Below are 18,908 nucleotides of genomic sequence, written 5' to 3' on the forward strand. Positions count from 1 at the left end.
ATTTAAGAAATGGGTCCATATGATCGCTATGCCTTTGAGTTCCCAGCTGACAGCGTTTAGTCCGTCGGCGTCTTTCGTGGGCCGGTGACTGCCGTTTCTGGGGAGCCGACGGGCACGAGGACGCGGTGTCAAGTCACAGCCGATGGGCCTCCTGCTCCTGCACGCATTGCTATTCTGGGGAGGTTTGGAGGAAACGTTCGAGAAGACAGCTGAGTACAAATCAATATTTTTCTTGACAGCCCTGGTCCTCTTCCTCTCTTTCCAATTTACATCTGTCCTCCAGAGATGACAAATCGCAGTGTAGGAACCGGAGAGGCTTTCCATCTTCTGGATTACAGAGCAGGTTTGGGGATGGGGTTTTTTGGCAGTTTCACAGACAAAATGGATCGATGGGTGTGCTTTCGCCATCGTAAACCCTTTGAGATCCCTGGGATTTTCACATTCTCCCATTGCTTGGGATAGCTGCAATTTTTTTCCCCCTGTTCTCAGGTTAATTTTTAGTCATTAAGATTGTTCATCTAAATGATGAAATTAGAAAACTTGGTGCTATCGTGAGCACTCCATGAAGGTCTCCGTAAAAGAGAACAGACCGTGTGAGGAAAGCTCTTTGTTGTCAAATCTTTTTTCTTTTGTGGTTTCAGCCTTGCTCCAAACATGATTGCTTGTGCAGATGCTGTTCTGCAGATGAGGTTTTAGCTGAAAAAGTTATAGAATATTTTTATTCTGTACACGTTGAGGTATTGTGAAGCCTCACAAAAGACAGGAGAAAGCCAGAAGTTTATTTGCACTCTTTCAGCAAAAAATCACACACCCCTTTTAGCAAGTAAATGTGTAACATTTTAATTTGATTTTATAACGGTTAGTTGTGTTTGCAGCTCTGTTTCCTAGCTTTTGGTTCCTGATAAACCATGAAGGCTTTAACTGTGAAATTCTTACTATTTTACATTGTCTGTCTCAGAAAAACATAGAATTAGGAAATAATTTGAAGTATTTTAGGTTGAGTGGTTACTGCAACACAGCCTTACTATTAAGCTTCACGGTTCAATATTGTCTTTGACATTTTTCCCTTTGTGTGTCTTTTTAATTTTGGAGCCTTACTGAAGTGCAGTTTTTAAATGCTCTAGATAGTAACGTAGCCGTTGTAATGATCACATCGTAGAAGCGGTTGTATGAACGCATGCTGGCCCTGTTCTGCTGTGCAAGTTATTTAATAGCTGAGGTGGAAACTTGCATAGCTCCTTTATCTAGAAGTAGAAGATCAGATCTCATTTTTATATTACCTTTCATGTATTTTTTTCCAAAGCTGCTCTTTTGTGTTGCTCAGGAGGGACCAGTGAGGTTTTCTGTACTCACGCAGTGCCATACAGGCAAATTGCGACTTTATTTCGAACTGGCTCTGAAACAGTTAGGATGAACTGATTGTGTAAGGTGGAAGTCAATTCCCCCAAAATAAACCTTGGAACTTTTGTGAATGTTTGAACGCTTTCAAATATGTACCTGGGGGATGATGAGGGCAGCGTGGCACGAGGCACGGAGATGTGGCCTGTCCTCCAGAAGGTCAGTAATTGGAAGCGGTTAGACTGCATTGAGTCATAAGGTGGGATGCTGCAATATAATATCTTTATTAAGGTGCTGCATGGGAAAATAATTCATTTTCTCTTTGGTTTTAGAGGTTCTGATCCTCCGAAGCAAATTCCAGCTTTGGAAGGGAATCTGTGTTTCAGAAAAAAATCCGTACAAGTTTCAGAGGACTCATTGCAACAAAAGAAACCTAGCTGTAAAAAAGAGCGCGCTCTCTTCTGTTCTTTCACAATAGAGCGGTGCAGCTTTCCTTCACCAGAACTGCTTATGACATGGCAACTTCTGTTCAGAGCAGAAGATGATAAAGTACAGAGAACAGCAAATTCAAGCCTGTGTATCAAATTGAGGTCACGTTGCTTGTGTTTGTGCTGAGCGACTGATTCTGTTTCTAAAAATTTTTCATTCTTTTAGCGTTGCAGCATAATTTCAGGAATGTGAAACCTGTAAAGGTAATTTTAATGAGGGGGCTTTGGATCATGGGGGTATTTATTTGTGTTTGTGCTCAAATAGTGTGAGAGAGGGAAGGATCTTCCTCATCCCCGATAGGTATGATTAGCCACATTCTGGCGTACTTCTCATCAGTGTAATGCATCTCATTTCTTTTTCCTTTGCCTTAAAGCCAAAGACTTTTTTCATTAATTACTCGCTGTTTTGGTGTATATGATAAGCCAAATTTTTCTGTTCTTGAAACTGTTAGGATGCTTTCCTGTTGATTTTTTAGGGGAGCAATGTCAAGGGAGACAAAAGGTTCCCGGTATGGAAAGACTTGCGTGCATTTCATTTCAAAATTTGCAAGGTAGAACCCTTCATAAAGACGCTAATTTGCTCCTAGTGAAGAGGATTAATTTCCCCAAGTGGCAGTTCTTATAATATGTCACTTAGGTTTGATATGTCACACTATTCCAGTGCTAGGATTTTAATGATGATGTAGGAACAATAATCATAATGTTCTTTTCTGATACTGCGTTTTTCAAACATAATAACGCGGTTTCCATGTTTTTCAAAAGTTTGTGATATGCTGTGAATTTTATCGTTGTTAGTGATGACCAGCTTGGTTCAGTACTTTAGAATAGTTCTGGGTGGAGAAACTTTGCTGCTTCTGAGATGCAAGTAATTTTAAAGAATGCACGGTGCTTTTTCATAGTCTAACTGTACTCTTCAAAAGTTGTACTTTCTTCATTGTGCTGTACTGTTCAAAAATACTGAGTCTAACGATAAAAGAATATACTGTATCCGTGTAGGGCCACTGGCCTTACATGAGGCTTTTAGGCCTGAATGTACATTAATTCGTATTTAAAGGTTTGCACGTGTGGAAGTTTGTGCAGATATTTCTTGCATTTCAACATGCAGACCAGGTACCTATTTAGAATCTACCTGCTGTAATTTTTTTCCAAGGGAGAAAGGTAGGAAAGCAAAGTGTTCAGTTGAAAGTGTTCATTTGCAAGTTGGATTTCGACATTTTTCAACTTGAAAAATCCTATGTTCTCCCCCATGTAGTGCATCTAGAGGAGAAGCAAATTTATGAGTTGCGAGCATTGTAAAGAGTATATTCACAAATATACTGGAGGGTTTTTTTGGTTGCTTCTTTACTAAAAATAGTAGCCTTAACTTTGAGTTTCCAGGCCTCCCTAGGCATAATGTTTTAATTAAAGTTGTCTCCTTCCACCCCAGTTTTTTTACAGTAGTTTGTCTTAATTTGAACCTAAAAAATTCAGTGCGATGATACGGCGATGAACATCGTCACTTCGATGAGCTGCCAGTCCTGCTGTGGTTAAAGTTAGTTTTGTGTTTGACAGATGAAGGTGCATCACCCATCCTCATCTACTGCGATTTCAGCTGTAGACACGGTGCGACAGTCCACGGCAAGAACTTGCCCTGCACGGCAACGATCCGCAGTCCAGCTGCCTGCTCAGCGGTAGGACCTTTTTCAAACGGGTAAGCCCTTGAGGAAGGCATCCCATGCACGTTTCCCATGCTCGTTAGGGCATAAAAACTGCGGCTTTCAGGAGCGGCGTGGAAAAAACTCCCATTTCGCTGCAGGGACAGAGTGAACCGGAGGATTCGCTGCGTTATGCATCCGTTCAAGAAAGCAGGGCTACCATCTAATACCGCAAAACAAATGGATTTTCTGTAAATAGGAAGATTATAATTATTCTAACGAAAGTGCATTTGTGCTAAAGTTTATGTTACTTGTGATGTTGACTCAAGGGTGGGTGTAGCAAATGTACATCTGACGTTTGCATGAACGTACAGCTTAAAAGCTCTTTAATTCTCTTTCGCAGCATCTCAAACAACTCCCTCTAGGACAGAAAAGCAGAAGAAGAGGAAACCCCAAAGAGCCTCGTGGACACTCTGCGGCAAGTAATGCGAAACGTGCCCACGCAGGGCACGCCAGCTCAGCTTTCAGCCACTACGCCCACTCTTCATCATACCATTGATGCTCTTTGCTTAAAAGTATACAGGAAACATGTTAAAAAGCAAAAAAAAAAAAAAAAAACCAACCACCTAGAAAACGTCTCAATGACAAGAAAACCTACTCCATCTACCACGCCATCAGTTCTGACACTCCAAACTGACCCAGATATTTCTGTAGTTTTATGTGTTCTACTCAGCTGACAACAGCACTGAAAGAGCTAGCCTTAATATTCCAAACTGCTCCTGCAAAAGTGAAAAGTAAGACTCTTGATCAGTTAATAAATGGATTTAATGAAATCTTTGAAGACTGTTTTAAAAAAAAACGGAATGTTAAATATCACAATTAAGTTTGAAAACCCAGAACTTACCAGCATGCTGGACTCTAGGTAGCAAAAGCTTAAGCGCTGGAAAAGAAGTAGAGAATTTCTGAGAGCAACTGTATAATTTTTGTAACGCTTCCTCCACTTCTCCCTCTCCATCTCGCTGTCCACTAGGTTTAGGAAAGAGCTCAACTGAAACCAGGAAAAGAAGATCTTTTATCAACCTGCTTTATGATTTTAGTCCTCAATTAAATATGAAAATTGACAGTTATGTTGAGAAAAAAATTCCAGCTTTTAAGAATGGCGAAAACACTCTAAAAATAGTTAAATACTAATATCTGGAATATTGTCAGTGTCTTTCCTTGAGGTTTAAAACATCGATCTTCAGATTTGTCAGGCACCCAAACAAGATATAACTGTGTTTATCCCAGTACTTAAAAGTTACCATTTTAAAATGTTTTTTCTCACATCTGGTATGTGACAGGGATAAATTGGACCATAGTCAAATAACGAGTAACGTTCAGTGGGCTTTTCCAAAGTTACTGTGTTTCATACGTGTGTATAAGAGACGACAACTCAAGTCACTCCTATTTTTAGAATACACTCGATGTTCTACACTAATGGCACAATAATAAATTGGCTCCGATAATTTCTCCAAATTTTTGTGTGTGTGTGGACATATTCCAATTTAGATTTCATCATTGGAAAATATGTTCTTGCTTAAAAATAGTACCATGCAATATTTACATTTTCTGCTGCTAGTTGCCAGATTTTTGGAGCTCTGTACTATTTCTGTTTATTTGGATTTTCTTTGGGTTCTCGTTAAAGTCTTGGAAGGCTTCTGTCAAATATCGTTCTTTCGTGAAACATAGTTGTCTGCATGGCTTAAATGCTGAAAATGGGAGTTTTAGGGTTTTTGACATAAAGATGCTTTGAAAGAAAATCTGTTCGCTTGCATGTCTTTTAGCTCACTATCCATCGTTGCTTTTTCCATTAAAAATGGGTTCATACCATAATGACACGAGGCTTGTAGTCAGACAAGTACACGTGCACGTTCTTGGTATTTGAATACCAAGTAAAGAAAACAATTATATTTTATATTTAATTTTAAAATCTATTTCTAACTTTCCAGTATAGTCATTATTTCATAAATTTGGTGTATTAGTTAAAATGTTTTCTGCCTGTTGAAAATTAAAAACAATAGGGTGTTGGCTTTAGAACATTGACGTCTAATGTATGCAAAAGTGATGCCAAGAAATAAAAATGCGATGTGGAGATAGCAAAAAGCATCACAGAAAGCAATGGAATTCAGATTCTTACGACTGTGTGACAGGGTTCATAAATACAGACAATCCTAGTAATGAAGACGGAACCTAAAACCGGTGGGGTCAGAACTGAACTGTCGTGGGAAAGTTTTGGAATAGACTGGATAAGGAATCTGAAATCTCATTTGTCTCCTCTTGTAGGAGCAATTACAGTTAATTTTTTCTGCTTTTCTACTTAGAACTACACATAAACAAATGATTTTTTTGATTGTGGGGAGCAGTTGCATGAGTTTTTACTTAAAACAAGTGAATTTTCAGTACGCAGTTTATTTATAAATTGTTGGCAGCTTTGATTTTTCATTTATTATTATTGATGTTGCTTGTTTGAAGTTAATAATTCATGAAAGCTAATAATTCACTGAAACTTTGAGGCAGGAAAATAATGAATACTGAATACAGTACTCTGAACCACCGGGTTTTGTGCAAGTATTCAGTTCTCACTACGTTTATTAAACTCTCTAGCTTTTCTGCTTCACGAAAGCTGGAGAGGGGCTGGTGCCAAGGGCAGGGAGTGCCAGGCCAAGGGGAATGGCCTGAAGCTGCAGGAGGGGAGATGGAGATGGGATGTGAGGCAGAAATCCTTCCCTGTGAGGGTGCTGAGGCCCTGGCACAGGGTGCCCAGAGAAGCTGTGGCTGCCCCTGGCTCCCTGGCAGGGTTCAAGGCCAGGTTGGATGGGGCTTTGGGCAAGCTGGGCTAGTGGAGGGTGTCCCTGCCCGTGGCAGGGGTGGCACTGGGTGGGCTGGGAGGTCCCTGCCCACCCAAACCAGGCTGGGGTTCTATGAATTACAAGTATTTTACTTATCAAGGGTAAGCAGGCAGTCTTGAGAAAGATTAGAACTCTTCAGGCAATTTTAAGCGCAGGATTTTGGAGGGTCTCGTGCTTTCAGGACAGGTGCCTTATTTGCACACGCTTGTATCAATATAGGCTAAAAGACGTGTGTTTTGGTAAAGAGAGGTATTTAACAAAACCACAGCACCCTCAGAACGTTGGAGTGCCGCTCTTCTGGCACAAGTTTGTGGACATAACGCGCCGGGACTCGTGCCTGTCGGCGGTAGTAAATTGTTTGTAAGACTTTCTGCAAGACCCGAGGAAAGATTCCCTTCTGAGCTTGCACGGTTTGGATGCAACACGGAAACAACCTCCACGACATCAGCAAACGTCACTGACGCGTGCACGGGATGTGCACGTGGTGTGCTATCTCCTCTACGGGAGTTTGAAATACGTACGGAACATGGGACGAGCGTCCGGTTCGCCAAGTCGGTGAATGGGGCTGTCGCATCAAACCCTGGGGATTGCGGCAGGATCCGAACGGGACCGCGTCGCCCTGTCGTACCCGATTTGAGCCGTGGGTGCTGAGTGCTCTTCCTCCCCAGGCTGAGGGCGGCCGAGATCAGTTTTTCTGGTTTCAAAACACTTTGTCTATTTTTTCAGTAGCTCGATGCTTCGGAATACCCCAAATTCACCACAACCTGCCTTTGAGGAGCCACATGCTCCCTTCTGCTTTTCAGGGTATTTAGGACCCACAAGCCACTTTCAAAGCAGTTGTGAAACAGCTAGGTAATTATGGAAATGTCACCACCAGATGCTCCTTAATGCTTCGCTTGAAATCCCTTATTTATTTGACGTGAAAAGCTTTCCCAGGGCTGACGTAGCTGAAACCTTTAAAAGGACACGCATCTCCGTGGTCCAGCCGCTGCGACTGGAATCCACAGCTGGCTGAACAGCGCTGGATCTTTGAATAAACGGGGACGAAAGCTGTATCCAACGTCTGATTTACGGTGGGTTTAAGAATTCAGAATGTTAGAGTAGACCATTCTTCAAGGAAAGATTTTTTTTTTTTTTCTGCTTTTAATATAATTTAGACATCTCCGAGTTTTCTGCTTTGTAGAAACCTTTGTGTAAAAGCTGAGCAGACTTCAGTATTTGTAGACATAAGCTGCATGATTTGTTAATACAGACATCATTTCTGGCCTTAATGCGAATAGTCTGATAGTTGGTAAATACAAAATCAGCTTGATTGGGTTTTTTTTTTTAAAAAAGGAAATAAAATATTTTGAGGACAATTCTTTAGATTGATACGTATTGGCCAGTTATAATTTTGTATTCATTGTGCTTGGAGTATTTAGATTATCCATTGCGGATTACAGTTTGTGGAATCATGAAGTGATAAAGTATGTTTAACTTAGTTGTAAGAAAAGAAATGGAGCACAGCACCTAAATCCTGGTGCTTTCGTGCATATTTTTAACATGAGAGAAACACTAAATTGTACTGGCGGACAATTATTTAAATTTTATTTCCTCTGAAATTTTTGGATAGTAGTAAAAAAAATTAATTATCAGAATTACTCTCCATGTAAAAGAGATTCATTTCTCAAATCTAATTGATAAATTTGTAAACACGTTATTTCTCCCGTGTCTGTACGCATTTCCTCTTTGCTTGTCTTTACCTGAACCTGAGCGCTGAGCGAACACGCTGATATTATTATCCCCGTTCTCCCTTCAAAAGTCGACGCCAAAGCGGGGTTTGGTTAATACTGTGATCAAGCAGGTGCCGCTGCGTTAAGCCTGACGTAGTTTGGGGTATTTTCAGCAGATGACGTTTTTCAGGAGTGCAGGACACGGCCGCTCCCTCTCCGTTTGGGAGCAGCAAGGTGCCATCAGAACCCATCAGAATTCTCCCAGAACGACCGACATCAAATGCCCTGAGGTCACAAACCAGATCCTGTAAAAAAATTGAGATTCCTGATACATAATTTTAGCTCGCTGCTGGTTTGGGGGCTTAAAAAGTCGTGCAAAGAGAGGGGACCCCATTGCTCTGGATCCCAAGGGATCGGGAGTCGGGAGTTTCCGACGTGATGTGACTGCAGGTGCTGAAGCGTTGGGGAAATAGCAGGGGCCGAATGCCCCCGACGTTGGGATGGGACCAAATGCCCCCGGCGTTGGGATGGGACCAAATGCCCCCAGGGTTGGGATGGGACCAAATGCCCGCGGCGTTGGGATGGCACCAAATGCCCCCAGGGTTGGGATGGGACCAAATGCCCGCGGCGTTGGGATGGCACCGAATGCCCCCAGGGTTGGGATGGGACCAAATGCCCGCGGCGTTGGGATGGCACCGAATGCCGCGACATTGGGATGGCACCGAATGCCCGCGGCGTTGGGATGGCACCGAATGCCCCCAGGGTTGGGATGGCACCGACCAGCTCTGCTCTTCCTGCTGTGCTTAACCCATCGGGGCACGAAAGCCTCCGTGTTTGGGGGACGAGAGCTATCCGAATCAAAACGCGCCAAAACTAAAGTTGCTAATGAATAAGTTAAAGTCCCGGCTGATGGCTTGGCTGTCTTGAGGCCACCCAAAGCCCCGGGCCGGGCGAGTTTCTTCCTGGTGCAGAGACGCCGTTACCTGTGCCCCCTCCTCCCGCAGCGGGATGCTCCCTGCCCTCCCTCCCACCAAACGCGAGGTTTCCCGTCCTACCGCCTCTCGATTTCCAAGCGCCGTTAGTGGGGATGTTGCCTTTGAAGAAGTGACTCAGGAAGGCGGGGGCACGTTTCAAAGTTGCTTCTTGCCTAAATTATTGCCCAGCAATATTACAGGGATGTACCTCTTCTGTACTAATTACAGCCTCTTCGTTTACGCAGGCATGAGCCTTGCTCTGCTCCTGGAGCGTTAGCTGCTCCTCATCCTCGGGTGTCGTGCCGATTCTGAGACCATTGAGTGAGTTCGTACGTTTGATTTTGGTCTTGGCAGTTGAGGCACCGTCCCGTAAAATTTTACGGTTGCATAATTTGACTCTAGAAAGTAGTTTTAATTAGCAATTTAAATGCAAGCAGCTTGCATTGGGCTCCACTCTAGGTTTTCGTAGAACTGGGTCCTTGTCTTCAGTCTAGCTCGCGTGGCTTGGGTTACCTTCGTACGTTCCAGCGCAGTGCAAAAACTCGGGGTTTGTGGTCGTCTGTGAAAGCCTGAGAGGGGAATCTCTGCAGGCGGAGAAAACAGAAGTGCTTTTCTTGAGAGATTGACCCCTCAGGCTTATTTTCATAAACTTACACGAGGAATTTAAGACAAGAACTGAAATAAAACCGACCTGTGCTGGTACATGCGCCAACTCCAAGGGGAGTGAATAATCCGGTATCCCCCCGTGCAACGTCGAATGTCTGAATATAATACTTTATGTTCTTTTTGTAACGGCCTGACCACGGTTTATTAAGTCGTATTAGCAAATTTAAGGTCTCTTTTATTTTAGGTGTCTGCAGCGTGTTTGTATGGTGGAAATACTCCGAGTATAAAGGGGGGCTTGTGTGTGTAAGATCCAGCCCATACTCAAAGATGATTTATGTTTTAGTTTCCCCTGTGAACGGCTGCATGCCCTTGGATCGCCACAGCTTTAACGTGAATTTATCTGGATCGTGAATTGACAGTTTCAGTTCAGAATTTGTGCCTGGTTTCTGCTGGATGCCAGCAGGGAAAGCTGCAACTTCATGTAAAATACACACAGCTGAGCAGAAACACTGCTGCACTGGGAAACAGGGAGAATAACCCCCTCGAAACTGCGTTACGTTGCAGCGAAGCTCAGTAGCAGGCGGCGTCTGCAGCACCTATTTCTCAGCTCTTAGGTGGATTAAAATCGTTATCCCTATCTTTGTCTACTTTCCTAAAATCTGCTTACTGCAATACCGTTCCGGCACCTTTTCACATTAAAGCCTTGGCGCGGTTTGGGAAATAAGCCCCTGCGTGAGGAACGACTCCGTCGTGTCCCAGGGAGATGCTTTTTGTGTTTCCTGCTGCTTTCCGTCACGATACCGAGCCTGGAGGAGGGAAAAGGTGCCGACTGCGGGGCAGCGCGTAGGGTTTCCTGTACGTTCTGTCGGACGCCGCTCGCTTCTCCTCGTTTTTTCGCAGTCGGCGTGTGGGGCGTACGTCACGGTGACACCCGGTCGGTAAGGTAGGAGCAGGGAGGCTGTGGATGCTCCTGACGTCAGGTCTTTGTGCAGCACGAGCCTTGGTCCCCCGGGCAGTTCCCGCGGAGCCAGAGCGGGAGTTTTGTACAAACCTCACCGCGCCAGCCCAGAAAACTTTTAAATGAGTAAGTAGATAGAGCAAGGGAGTTTCCCAGCTGGGATCGGCTGCCTCGGCTCTGGCGACGAAGCGAAACTCTGCCGCTTAGCGTACAAAACGTCTCCCTGCTTCCTTGCTTGTTTACTGCCCGGAGCGGCCGTGACATCAGCCGGAGTAGTAAAGCAGAAATGGTTTACTACCTGCTTTCTGGTTCTGACATTCCCATGGCAACCTCCTCCCCAATTTAGTCACGGTTTAGTGCCGTACAAGTAGGATTTGTTCAAAAGGGAATAAAGGTTGCAGTATGAAAAAGACACTTCCCCGTGTGTTCCTGATGGCCAGTAAATAAGGGTCGAAGCGCCGGGTGAATACGAGCTCTTTGTGGGGTTTTGCAGGGCGCACGCTTCCCAGGGTTAGACTGCTTAATGGCGCGAGAAATAGAAAATAAAGGAAATTAAAAGAATAACGTACAACAGCTGTGATCAGCTACACGTTAAATACCAGGCGGCAACAGAAGAACCGGGCTGCAGCTACGTGATTGTAAGACAGGAGAGACGATAAACTAAACCCGGAGTGAAGGAGGAGAGGGACGAGGAGAGACCTGGGACGGGAGCAGAACTTTGCGCCTTGTTTCCGGCTGCGTTGCCCAAACGCGTTCCGTCGCTGCCTGTTCTCCCGGGGAGCACCGTGTCCTCCTGCCGAGACCCCCGTTCTGTGTCCCCCAGGAGCCGTTTGAGGAGGACGGAGAAAGGGGCTTGGGGCAATTCGGCTGGTTCAGCGTTGTTAAAAGGGCTCGTTGGCTGCGGCGCCTCTCTGTTGATTTTTCTCTTGGTTTCCCCAGATAATGAGAGCCGGCGGTAATTTTGGGCTCTGCCGGCGAACTGCTGACAGATCTGACAGAAGCGTGGGGGGCGCGGAGGTCTGGAGAAGGAGGTGGGGAGGGGGACGGGGCCGAGGACCAGCCAGGAGAGGAGGGGGGGGGCAGAGAGGGCCGAGTGCCCGCAGGGAGCAAAGTTTCCCATCTCCCCGCTCCCCTTTTGTTTGCAAAGGGAAACCCCAGAGCATCTTGCTGCTGCCGCCTCCTTCCATCCCGGCTCGACGGAGGAGCGGCACCTCCCTGTCGCTGGGAGCTGAAAGGGTCTGGGAACAGTTCAGTCTGCAAAACTGAGCTCTCAAAAGTGGGGGAACTCCTAGGATTAAGGTGTGGGCGTAACAAGAGGATGAGCCTCGCCGAGTGCGTGCCGTGAAACACGTCGGGACGCTGCTCACGCTGGGGCGATTAAAGGGGCCCGGGCAGCCCCGGGACTTGCACCTGATGTACCTGGCTAACCTGACGGACGGGCTCCGGAGGCTTGAGAGCAGGAGACGAAAGAGCAGGAGACTGCGCAGGACTGATGGGGAGCGGGGCGGGAAACTTTCCTTCCTCCGCAGCCCCGGTGGGCTGAGCCGTGGGCTCTGTCTCCAGGAGGGGATGGCAGCATGAGAACGGGTCACGGACGGAGGATGCTCTGCTCCTGCTGGCGGGTCGTGGTGGCCGTGTGAGCCCCACGGTCCTCCTGCAGCACAGGCAAGCTGCAGATTTTTTTTTTTTTTTTTTTTTGGACGGGGTTATTTCTCCCTTTTGGCCATCCCTGATCAGCACAGGACTCGGCTGCACGGTCCCTGCGGGGATGTCGGCTCCTGCGAGGGCAAAGCAAGACCAGGGAGGTGCCAGATGCTTCACGGGGGCATCTCTCTTATCACCTCGTGTGTCGGTGCTTGGTAATCCAGGTCCACGAAAGCAACCGAGAGTCACGCACGGGGCGTGCGGGCACGGGGCGGCTCAAACAGCAGCATCTTCTGAGTTGCCTTGGGAGGAAAGGGCCAGAGGGAAGGAGTTACCCCTTATTAGTACTAATGGCACCTCCTGCACCTGCGCAGCAGGTACCAATAGGACTCAGCAGCTCGTTTCTTCAGTACATGGAAATTTGGGGTTGTGTGTGATGCAGCTCCTCAGACAGGTATCATCACCGCAGCCGTCGTGGCTGCCCGGGTCCCGGCTCAGCCCAGGGCGGGCGGCGCGGCTGCTGCGGGACCCGGCGAGGGATGCCCCGTCCTGCCCCAGCGAGCCGGGCGCGAGGCTGGGGGGGGGTCTGTGGGTGGTGAAAGCACAGTGGGAACAGTAAAAAAGCAGATTTTTGAAGGCTACAGGGGGGTTCCCAGGGGCCCATCCTGCGCTGCGCCCTCCCGCAGGTACCCGCACCATGAGCGCGGCCGAGGATGCCGAGTGGCTGCGGTGGGTGACGAAGCAGTTCGGGAGCATCGCGGGGGAGGACAAGGAAATCGACTTGGAAGAGTTCAAAACCGCTCTCCAAGTGAAGGAGGTGAGCGGTCCCACGGGGCCGGGGCGCGGGGTCCCTTCTCGGGGCGGCACCGGCAGCCCGACACCGAGCTGTGGTCTCTGATTGTACCTTGAGAAAATTAAGCTTCAAAATAGAATTGCTTGACATCGTGTGAGGGAGGGGGAGAGAAACCTGGCGGCGCTCTGCAGCAAGCAGGAGTGGAAAACACAGATTAACCATCCGCAGTCTGCCTTTGAACACGCTTGGCTATTCCCAGCGAATATTCCCAGCGAATATTCCCTCCCAGCTGCCTGCCGCCCCGTCCAGCCCTGCATCCCCAGGGCAGCCCCCTCCGTCTGCGGTGCCAACACACCCCTGCAAAACAGCAGCCTCCGTTCCTCCCTCCCGTTTTTGGGCTGTCCCCACGACTTTCAGCTTTTGCCGAGCAATTCCCATTGCCGGCGGTGAGAACTTTGTTTGTAGCATCAGGCTTCGGCCGGTGGAGAGCATCCCACCGCCGTGTGAGAGCGTTTGTCCCCCTCCCCGCAGTCCTTCTTCGCCGAGAGGTTCTTCGCGCTGTTCGACTCGGACGGGAGTGGGACCATTAGTTTGGAGGAGCTGCTGAAATCCCTGAGCCTGCTCGTCCACGGGAACGAGACAGACAAGCTGAGATTCCTCTTCCAAGTTTACGACGTGGATGGTAAGATGATGAAAAATAGATTTTTTTTTTTTTTCTTTTTTTGAACCACGTTGGGATTTGCAAGGCAGCACGGCTCTCCTCTGAGCATCCAAGTGCCGGCATCGCCGCTCGGCATCGGTGCTGGTGTCATGTCCCCTCTCAGGTTGGGTGGTAGTGTAGGATGGTCTTCACTGCTGGATCTTCGTTAAAGGTAAGCGTCTGTCTGGCATAGTGCTGCTGCCTTTGTCCCGTCATGAAGCATCAAAAATCCATCTGAAAGCCTGCAATTAAACCAGCCGCACGTCAGGATTTCCCACGAAACGCTTTCACTCCTGGCCGTGGAGAGGAGCGGTCTCCGCGCCACTCAAATGTCAACTCTTAATCCCGTTGATACTCGGGGGTCCCAGCACACTGTCGCCTTCCTCCGTGGGCTGGGGAAGCTGGCGATAACAAAAGCAAAGTTCCTCTTGAGCTGCTTTTCCTGTTCTGACCTGCTTGGGCATAAAATGCTGGCTGAGGAGCTGAGCCGAGCCTCTTGCCCACCTGGTTCGCTCTCGTGCCTGGCTGCCGGAGGAGCGCGGCTGTGCTAGCGCCGAGCTCTGCCAGCTGAGCGACAACGCGGCTGCTGCAGGTAAACTGCCGATTAGGTCACTTTTTTGTTAAAAAACCCAGTTAATTTATAAGCAACGGGCACGGTCGTGCTCTGGCTGGGCACTGTTTCCTCCCAAAGAGGGAGGGAGGCAACTGCTGCAGTGAAGGAGCAAGATGAAGGTAGAACCACGGGGCTGTCAGGGCGCTGCGGCGTATCGGGGTCCCTGCTCTGACCCGCCGCGGTGCCCGTTCGCCCCGCGCAGGCAGCGGCTCCATCGACCCGGACGAGCTGCGCGTGGTGCTGCGGTGGTGCCTGCGGGAGAGCGCGATAGCCCTGCCCGAGGAGCGGCTGGGAGACCTCACCCTGGCTCTCTTCGAGGCTGCCGACAAGGACCACAGCGGCTCCATCACCTTCGAGGAGCTCAGGGAGGAGCTGGAGAGTTTCCCAGATGTCATGGAGAACCTGACCATCAGGTAGCTGGGTCGGTGGGTCCCTGCGACAGCTCCGCGGGGCTGCGGGTTCCCTTGTGAGCACCTTTTCCCTCCTGCATGGGGGAAAAAGCATGGGATTTATGCTCGTGAGGCTCCCAGGGGATCCCGGACCACAAGGCCCTTGGCCAGCACTGGGAGCGACTCGAGTGCCTTATGGTGCCAGGCTGGGTGCAGGGCTTGGATGCAGGGCTTGGGCTTGGGTGGGTGCAGGATGGTGTTGGGATAGATGCAGAGCTTGGATGCAGGGATGGTGCTGGGATGAGTGCAGGGACGGTGCTGGGATGGGTGCAGGGATGGGTGCTGTGCTGGGTGCAGGACTCGGATGCAGGGATGGCTGCAGGGATGATGCCACGCTGGGTGCACAGCTCAGATGCAGGAATGGGTGCCAGCCTGGGTGCGGGACTGCCCCAGCTTCCCCCTTTCTCCGGACGAAATCCGCTGCCTTTGCTCCCAGCGCAGCGAGCTGGCTGAAGCCCCCACCGCCCGCGGAGAGGAGCTGCCGGCCGCGCTGCCTGACCCGGGCGTACTGGCACAACCACCGCAGCACGCTCGCCTTCCTGGGGGGCTACGCCGGCCTCAACCTCCTGCTCTTCTCCCTGGCCGCCCTGCGGCACGCCGGCCTCGGCGGGTGGGTGGCGGTGGCCCGGGGCTGCGGGCAGTGCCTGAACTTCAACTGTGCCCTCCTCGCAGTGAGTGCCGGGTCCCAGGAGGGATGCTGAGCTCGCGGGGTGCGCGGGGTGATGGTCACCGGGGCTATTTACGGTCACGTTTACACTGGGACCTTATCCCGGTGCCAGGGGCTCTTTGGAGGGCGGTAACTGGAGCCTGTGGACTTTTGGAGTTGTGGGACCGGGCTGTCTCCTCTAAATAATTAGATGTAAATAACAGGTTAGGAAGGCTGTGAGCTCTTTGGGACAAGGGCACTCCTGGCACCCTGCAGATGGCTCCTGGATTTCTGCCTCTGGGTGCTCTCCAGGCTGATACCTTGTATTAGCGGGGAGCTGGCTCCAGAGCCCCCAACATCTCCGACTGCCCCTCTCCCTCTCCCGGAGGTGCTGATGCTGCGGAGGTGCCTGACCTGGCTGCGAGCTACCCCCATCGCCAAGGTTGTGCCGCTGGACCAGCACGTTGTTTTCCACCAGCTCGTGGGGTACGTGGTGCTGGCGCTGGCAGCCCTTCACACCGGCGCCCACGTCGCCAACTTCAGTAAGTGGGGGCTCCCGGGCGGGGGGGGCCCTTCGGCTGCCGGGGGTTTATCTCAGACGACACGCTGCGGTGGGTTCCCCCCTTCTGCTAAAGTGGAAAACACCCCTGGGTGCAGGGGGCATCACCCACACTGCACCGAGGAAAAGCTGCAGGGGCCCGGACTGAGCCCCGTGGGGGGATGCTCATGTCCTGGGGGGGTGCTCATGTGCTGGGGGGGTGCTCGTGTCCCGGGGAGGGGGTGCATGTGTCCCGGGGGGGGTTGCAGATGTCCCGCGGGGTGGGATGCTCATGTCCCAGCGAGGTTACGGATGTCCCGGGGAGGGGGTGCCTGTGTCCCGGGGGGGACGCACATTTCTGGGGGGTGCACATGTCCCAGGGAGGGCGATGCCAGGCATGGAGGGGGGGTGCACATGCCCGGGGGGGTCGGGCTGAGAGGCTGCAGGCAGGGTGCAGGCAGGGTGCAGGCAGGGTGCAGGCAGCTGGAAGGCGCGTTCGGTGCCGCACAGTCTGTGCGCTGTCTGTTATCCCCCTCTAGCGGCTTCCAGCCGGGCAGCGAAGGGCTCCCGGTCTCCCCACGCAGCTCCCGAGTGGGGTCTGCGCCCCACGGCCCCCCTCACCCCATGGCGGGGTGCCAGGGCTGCACACTCAGCTCAGGGGCATCGTTCTGCTTGCGCTACCCACCCTCGTGCAAAATGTCCCCCTTGCAACAACGCTGAGCCCCCGAACGAGCTCTGGAAAGGAGGAACGCTGCGTTTTTCAAAATGTCCGAGCAAAGCACTCGGGTGCTTCTTAGTTAAAAAAAAAAATAATTGGCAACAGTTGGGTGGGTGCAGCAGGAATTTGGGTGCGCAGCGGGTGGGTGCTGCGGGTGCCCCGCGCCCCGTCCCGACCGTACGTGTGCCCAGGCCGGCTGGCGCGGCAGGATGGGCGCCATGCCCTCGCCGAGTACCTCCTGTCGGCACGGCCCGGCGTGGGGGGCCTGGGGGGCACGGCCTCGCAGACGGGGCTGGCGCTCCAGGGGCTGCTGGCCGCCATGCTCGCCTTCTCCAGCCCCTGCGTGCGACGGAGCGGACACTTCGAGGTGGGTCCCGCCACGGCCCCGCGCGATTTGGGAAACCCCAGCGGTGCCCAAAGCTGCTCCGTCCCAGGGAGCGGGGGGACCGGGGTGAGGGTCCGGTGGGGGGGTGCCTATCTGGGGGCTGCCCCATGGGTGGGGGAGAGCTCTTGACCCGTTGTGGGGGCCCCCCCGATACCTCCCTTGGGCACCCCCACACGCCTCAGATTCGCAGTTTTGGGGTTTCCGTGCTTTTCTGCGTCATTTGGGCTGCCTTTGCCTGCTGGGACACCCCGGCACGGCCGTGCCGCAAGGCACCGTTTGGCTCCACCATTGCCAGCCCATGCTCAGTGCCCCCCCCCGTACCCCCCGCTCCCTGCCCGCAGGTCTTCTACTGGACCCACCTCTCCTACATCTCCGTCTGGACCCTCCTCATCCTCCACGGCCCCCACTTCTGGAAGTGGTTTGTGGTTCCTGGCTGCCTCTTCGTGCTGGAGAAGGTGCTTGGCTTGGCCAGGCGACGTGCCGGGGGGCTGCGCATCGTGGAGGTCAACCTGCTCCCCTCCAAGGTCTGCACCCGCGGGGGTGTCCGCACCCCTTCCCACCCCCCTGGCCCCCTCCTCTTCTGAGAGTGGGAATAAAGATGCTGCAGCTTGCAGAAATATCCCTTTAATACTTGCAAAGCCTTTTACAGTTTGGGGAAAAGCACTTTGCAGGTGACCATGCTGGGTATTCGGTGCAGGGGAGAAGGGGGGGGCACGGAGGGGGGGTGTGCTGGAAGGGGGATGCTCCCCCGGCCACGCGTGGGTGGGACAGGGCGCGATGAAAAGCTTATATGGAAAAGGCGCAGGTTTGGGTTGCTTTGGGCTGCGTTGGTGAGTGTTTGCAGCAAGAGATGAAAGCAATTTCTTCGTTTTCAAGCCATTATTTTTTTCATTTAGAATTTTTGCCTAGTTTTCAAGTAAAAAAAAATAAAATCTAAACTTACAGAACAACTGAGACAAAATGAAAACTGCTTTGACTCTTAGTTTCTTAAAAAAAAATTGTTGTTCGAGGCCAGCCCTAACTGAGGTTTTTGTTTGATAGCGCAGCTGGGCAGTGAACAGGAGAATAAACCCCTTTCTTAGGTCAAATCTGTAAATCCATCTCGTGCCGGCCGCTGTTTAAAACGGGCAGCACAAACCCGGGTGCTCGTGGGCTGCAGAGAGACCACCCTGGCAGAGACCGACCAGCGTGACGTGCCAGCTGGATGCTCCCAGCTCTTCTGGTCTCCCTTTCCTCCAGGTGACTCACCTGGTGATCCAGAGACCGCAGTTTTTCCACTACAAGCCCGGAGACTACGTCTACCTGAACGTCCCGGCCATCGCCACCTACGAGTGGCACCCCTTCACCATCAGCAGCGCTCCCGAGCAGCAAGGTGATGGCAGATCCTTCCTCGTTTTGCATCGCCGGGATGTTTTGCATCACTGGGATGTTGTTTTGCATCGCCGGGGTGATGTTTTGCATCATACAAGCCCCATCCGAGCGGCTGGATCCCCTCGGAGGGGCGTGCAAAGAGTGGTCCCTGCCCACGAGCAGCGTGTGGTCAGGCGTGCCTCCTTCACCTGCCTCCAGCTCTGCCCCTACATAAACGCCGCGTACAAACAGGCACTCGGGTTATTTCAAGCAAGGTGTGGGGACGATTGGCACCCGAATGCCCTACCCGCCTCCACGGGTGCCCAAGGTTTGGGATTTGGGCTTCACCCAGCTCTTAGAGCAAACCCAGTCCCCTGCTGCAAACCCTGGGCTGACACGACGGACGTCGGTGGGGATTGCTGCCGGGTCGCCGGGGCCGTGCCGGGGCTGCAGGGCAGTTCCTGACGTAGGATG

The 18,908-nt window shown here is 51.1% G+C and overlaps 1 protein-coding gene across 7 annotated transcripts in view; it reads left to right on the forward strand.

The window, feature by feature from the left end:
* Window positions 1-18,908, forward strand: part of NOX5 (NADPH oxidase 5) — a 48,647-nt gene that overhangs the window by 26,123 nt on the left and 3,616 nt on the right. For 2 of the 7 annotated variants that reach the window (XR_008578664.1, XR_008578672.1), the window contains 3 exons: window positions 1-2,030; window positions 3,378-3,516; window positions 3,864-5,259. Coding sequence is in view for 1 of the 7 variants with exons in the window: in XM_054837302.1 (XP_054693277.1) it covers window positions 12,940-13,059; window positions 13,567-13,717; window positions 14,551-14,761; window positions 15,234-15,468; window positions 15,677-15,679; window positions 15,832-15,985; window positions 16,891-17,066; window positions 17,426-17,608; window positions 18,324-18,456 (1,366 nt within the window). In the remaining 6 variants the exon portion in view is untranslated. Of the gene's footprint in view, window positions 2,031-3,377; window positions 3,517-3,863; window positions 5,260-12,928; window positions 13,060-13,566; window positions 13,718-14,550; window positions 14,762-15,233; window positions 15,469-15,676; window positions 15,680-15,831; window positions 15,986-16,890; window positions 17,067-17,425; window positions 17,609-18,323; window positions 18,457-18,908 lie in introns of those variants that run through there. The other 5 variants (XR_008578667.1, XR_008578668.1, XM_054837302.1 and 2 more) reach the window with 4 other exon arrangements.

The sequence above is a fragment of the Grus americana genome, chromosome 10 (assembly GCF_028858705.1).
Source record: "Grus americana isolate bGruAme1 chromosome 10, bGruAme1.mat, whole genome shotgun sequence".
NCBI lineage: Eukaryota > Metazoa > Chordata > Aves > Gruiformes > Gruidae > Grus > Grus americana.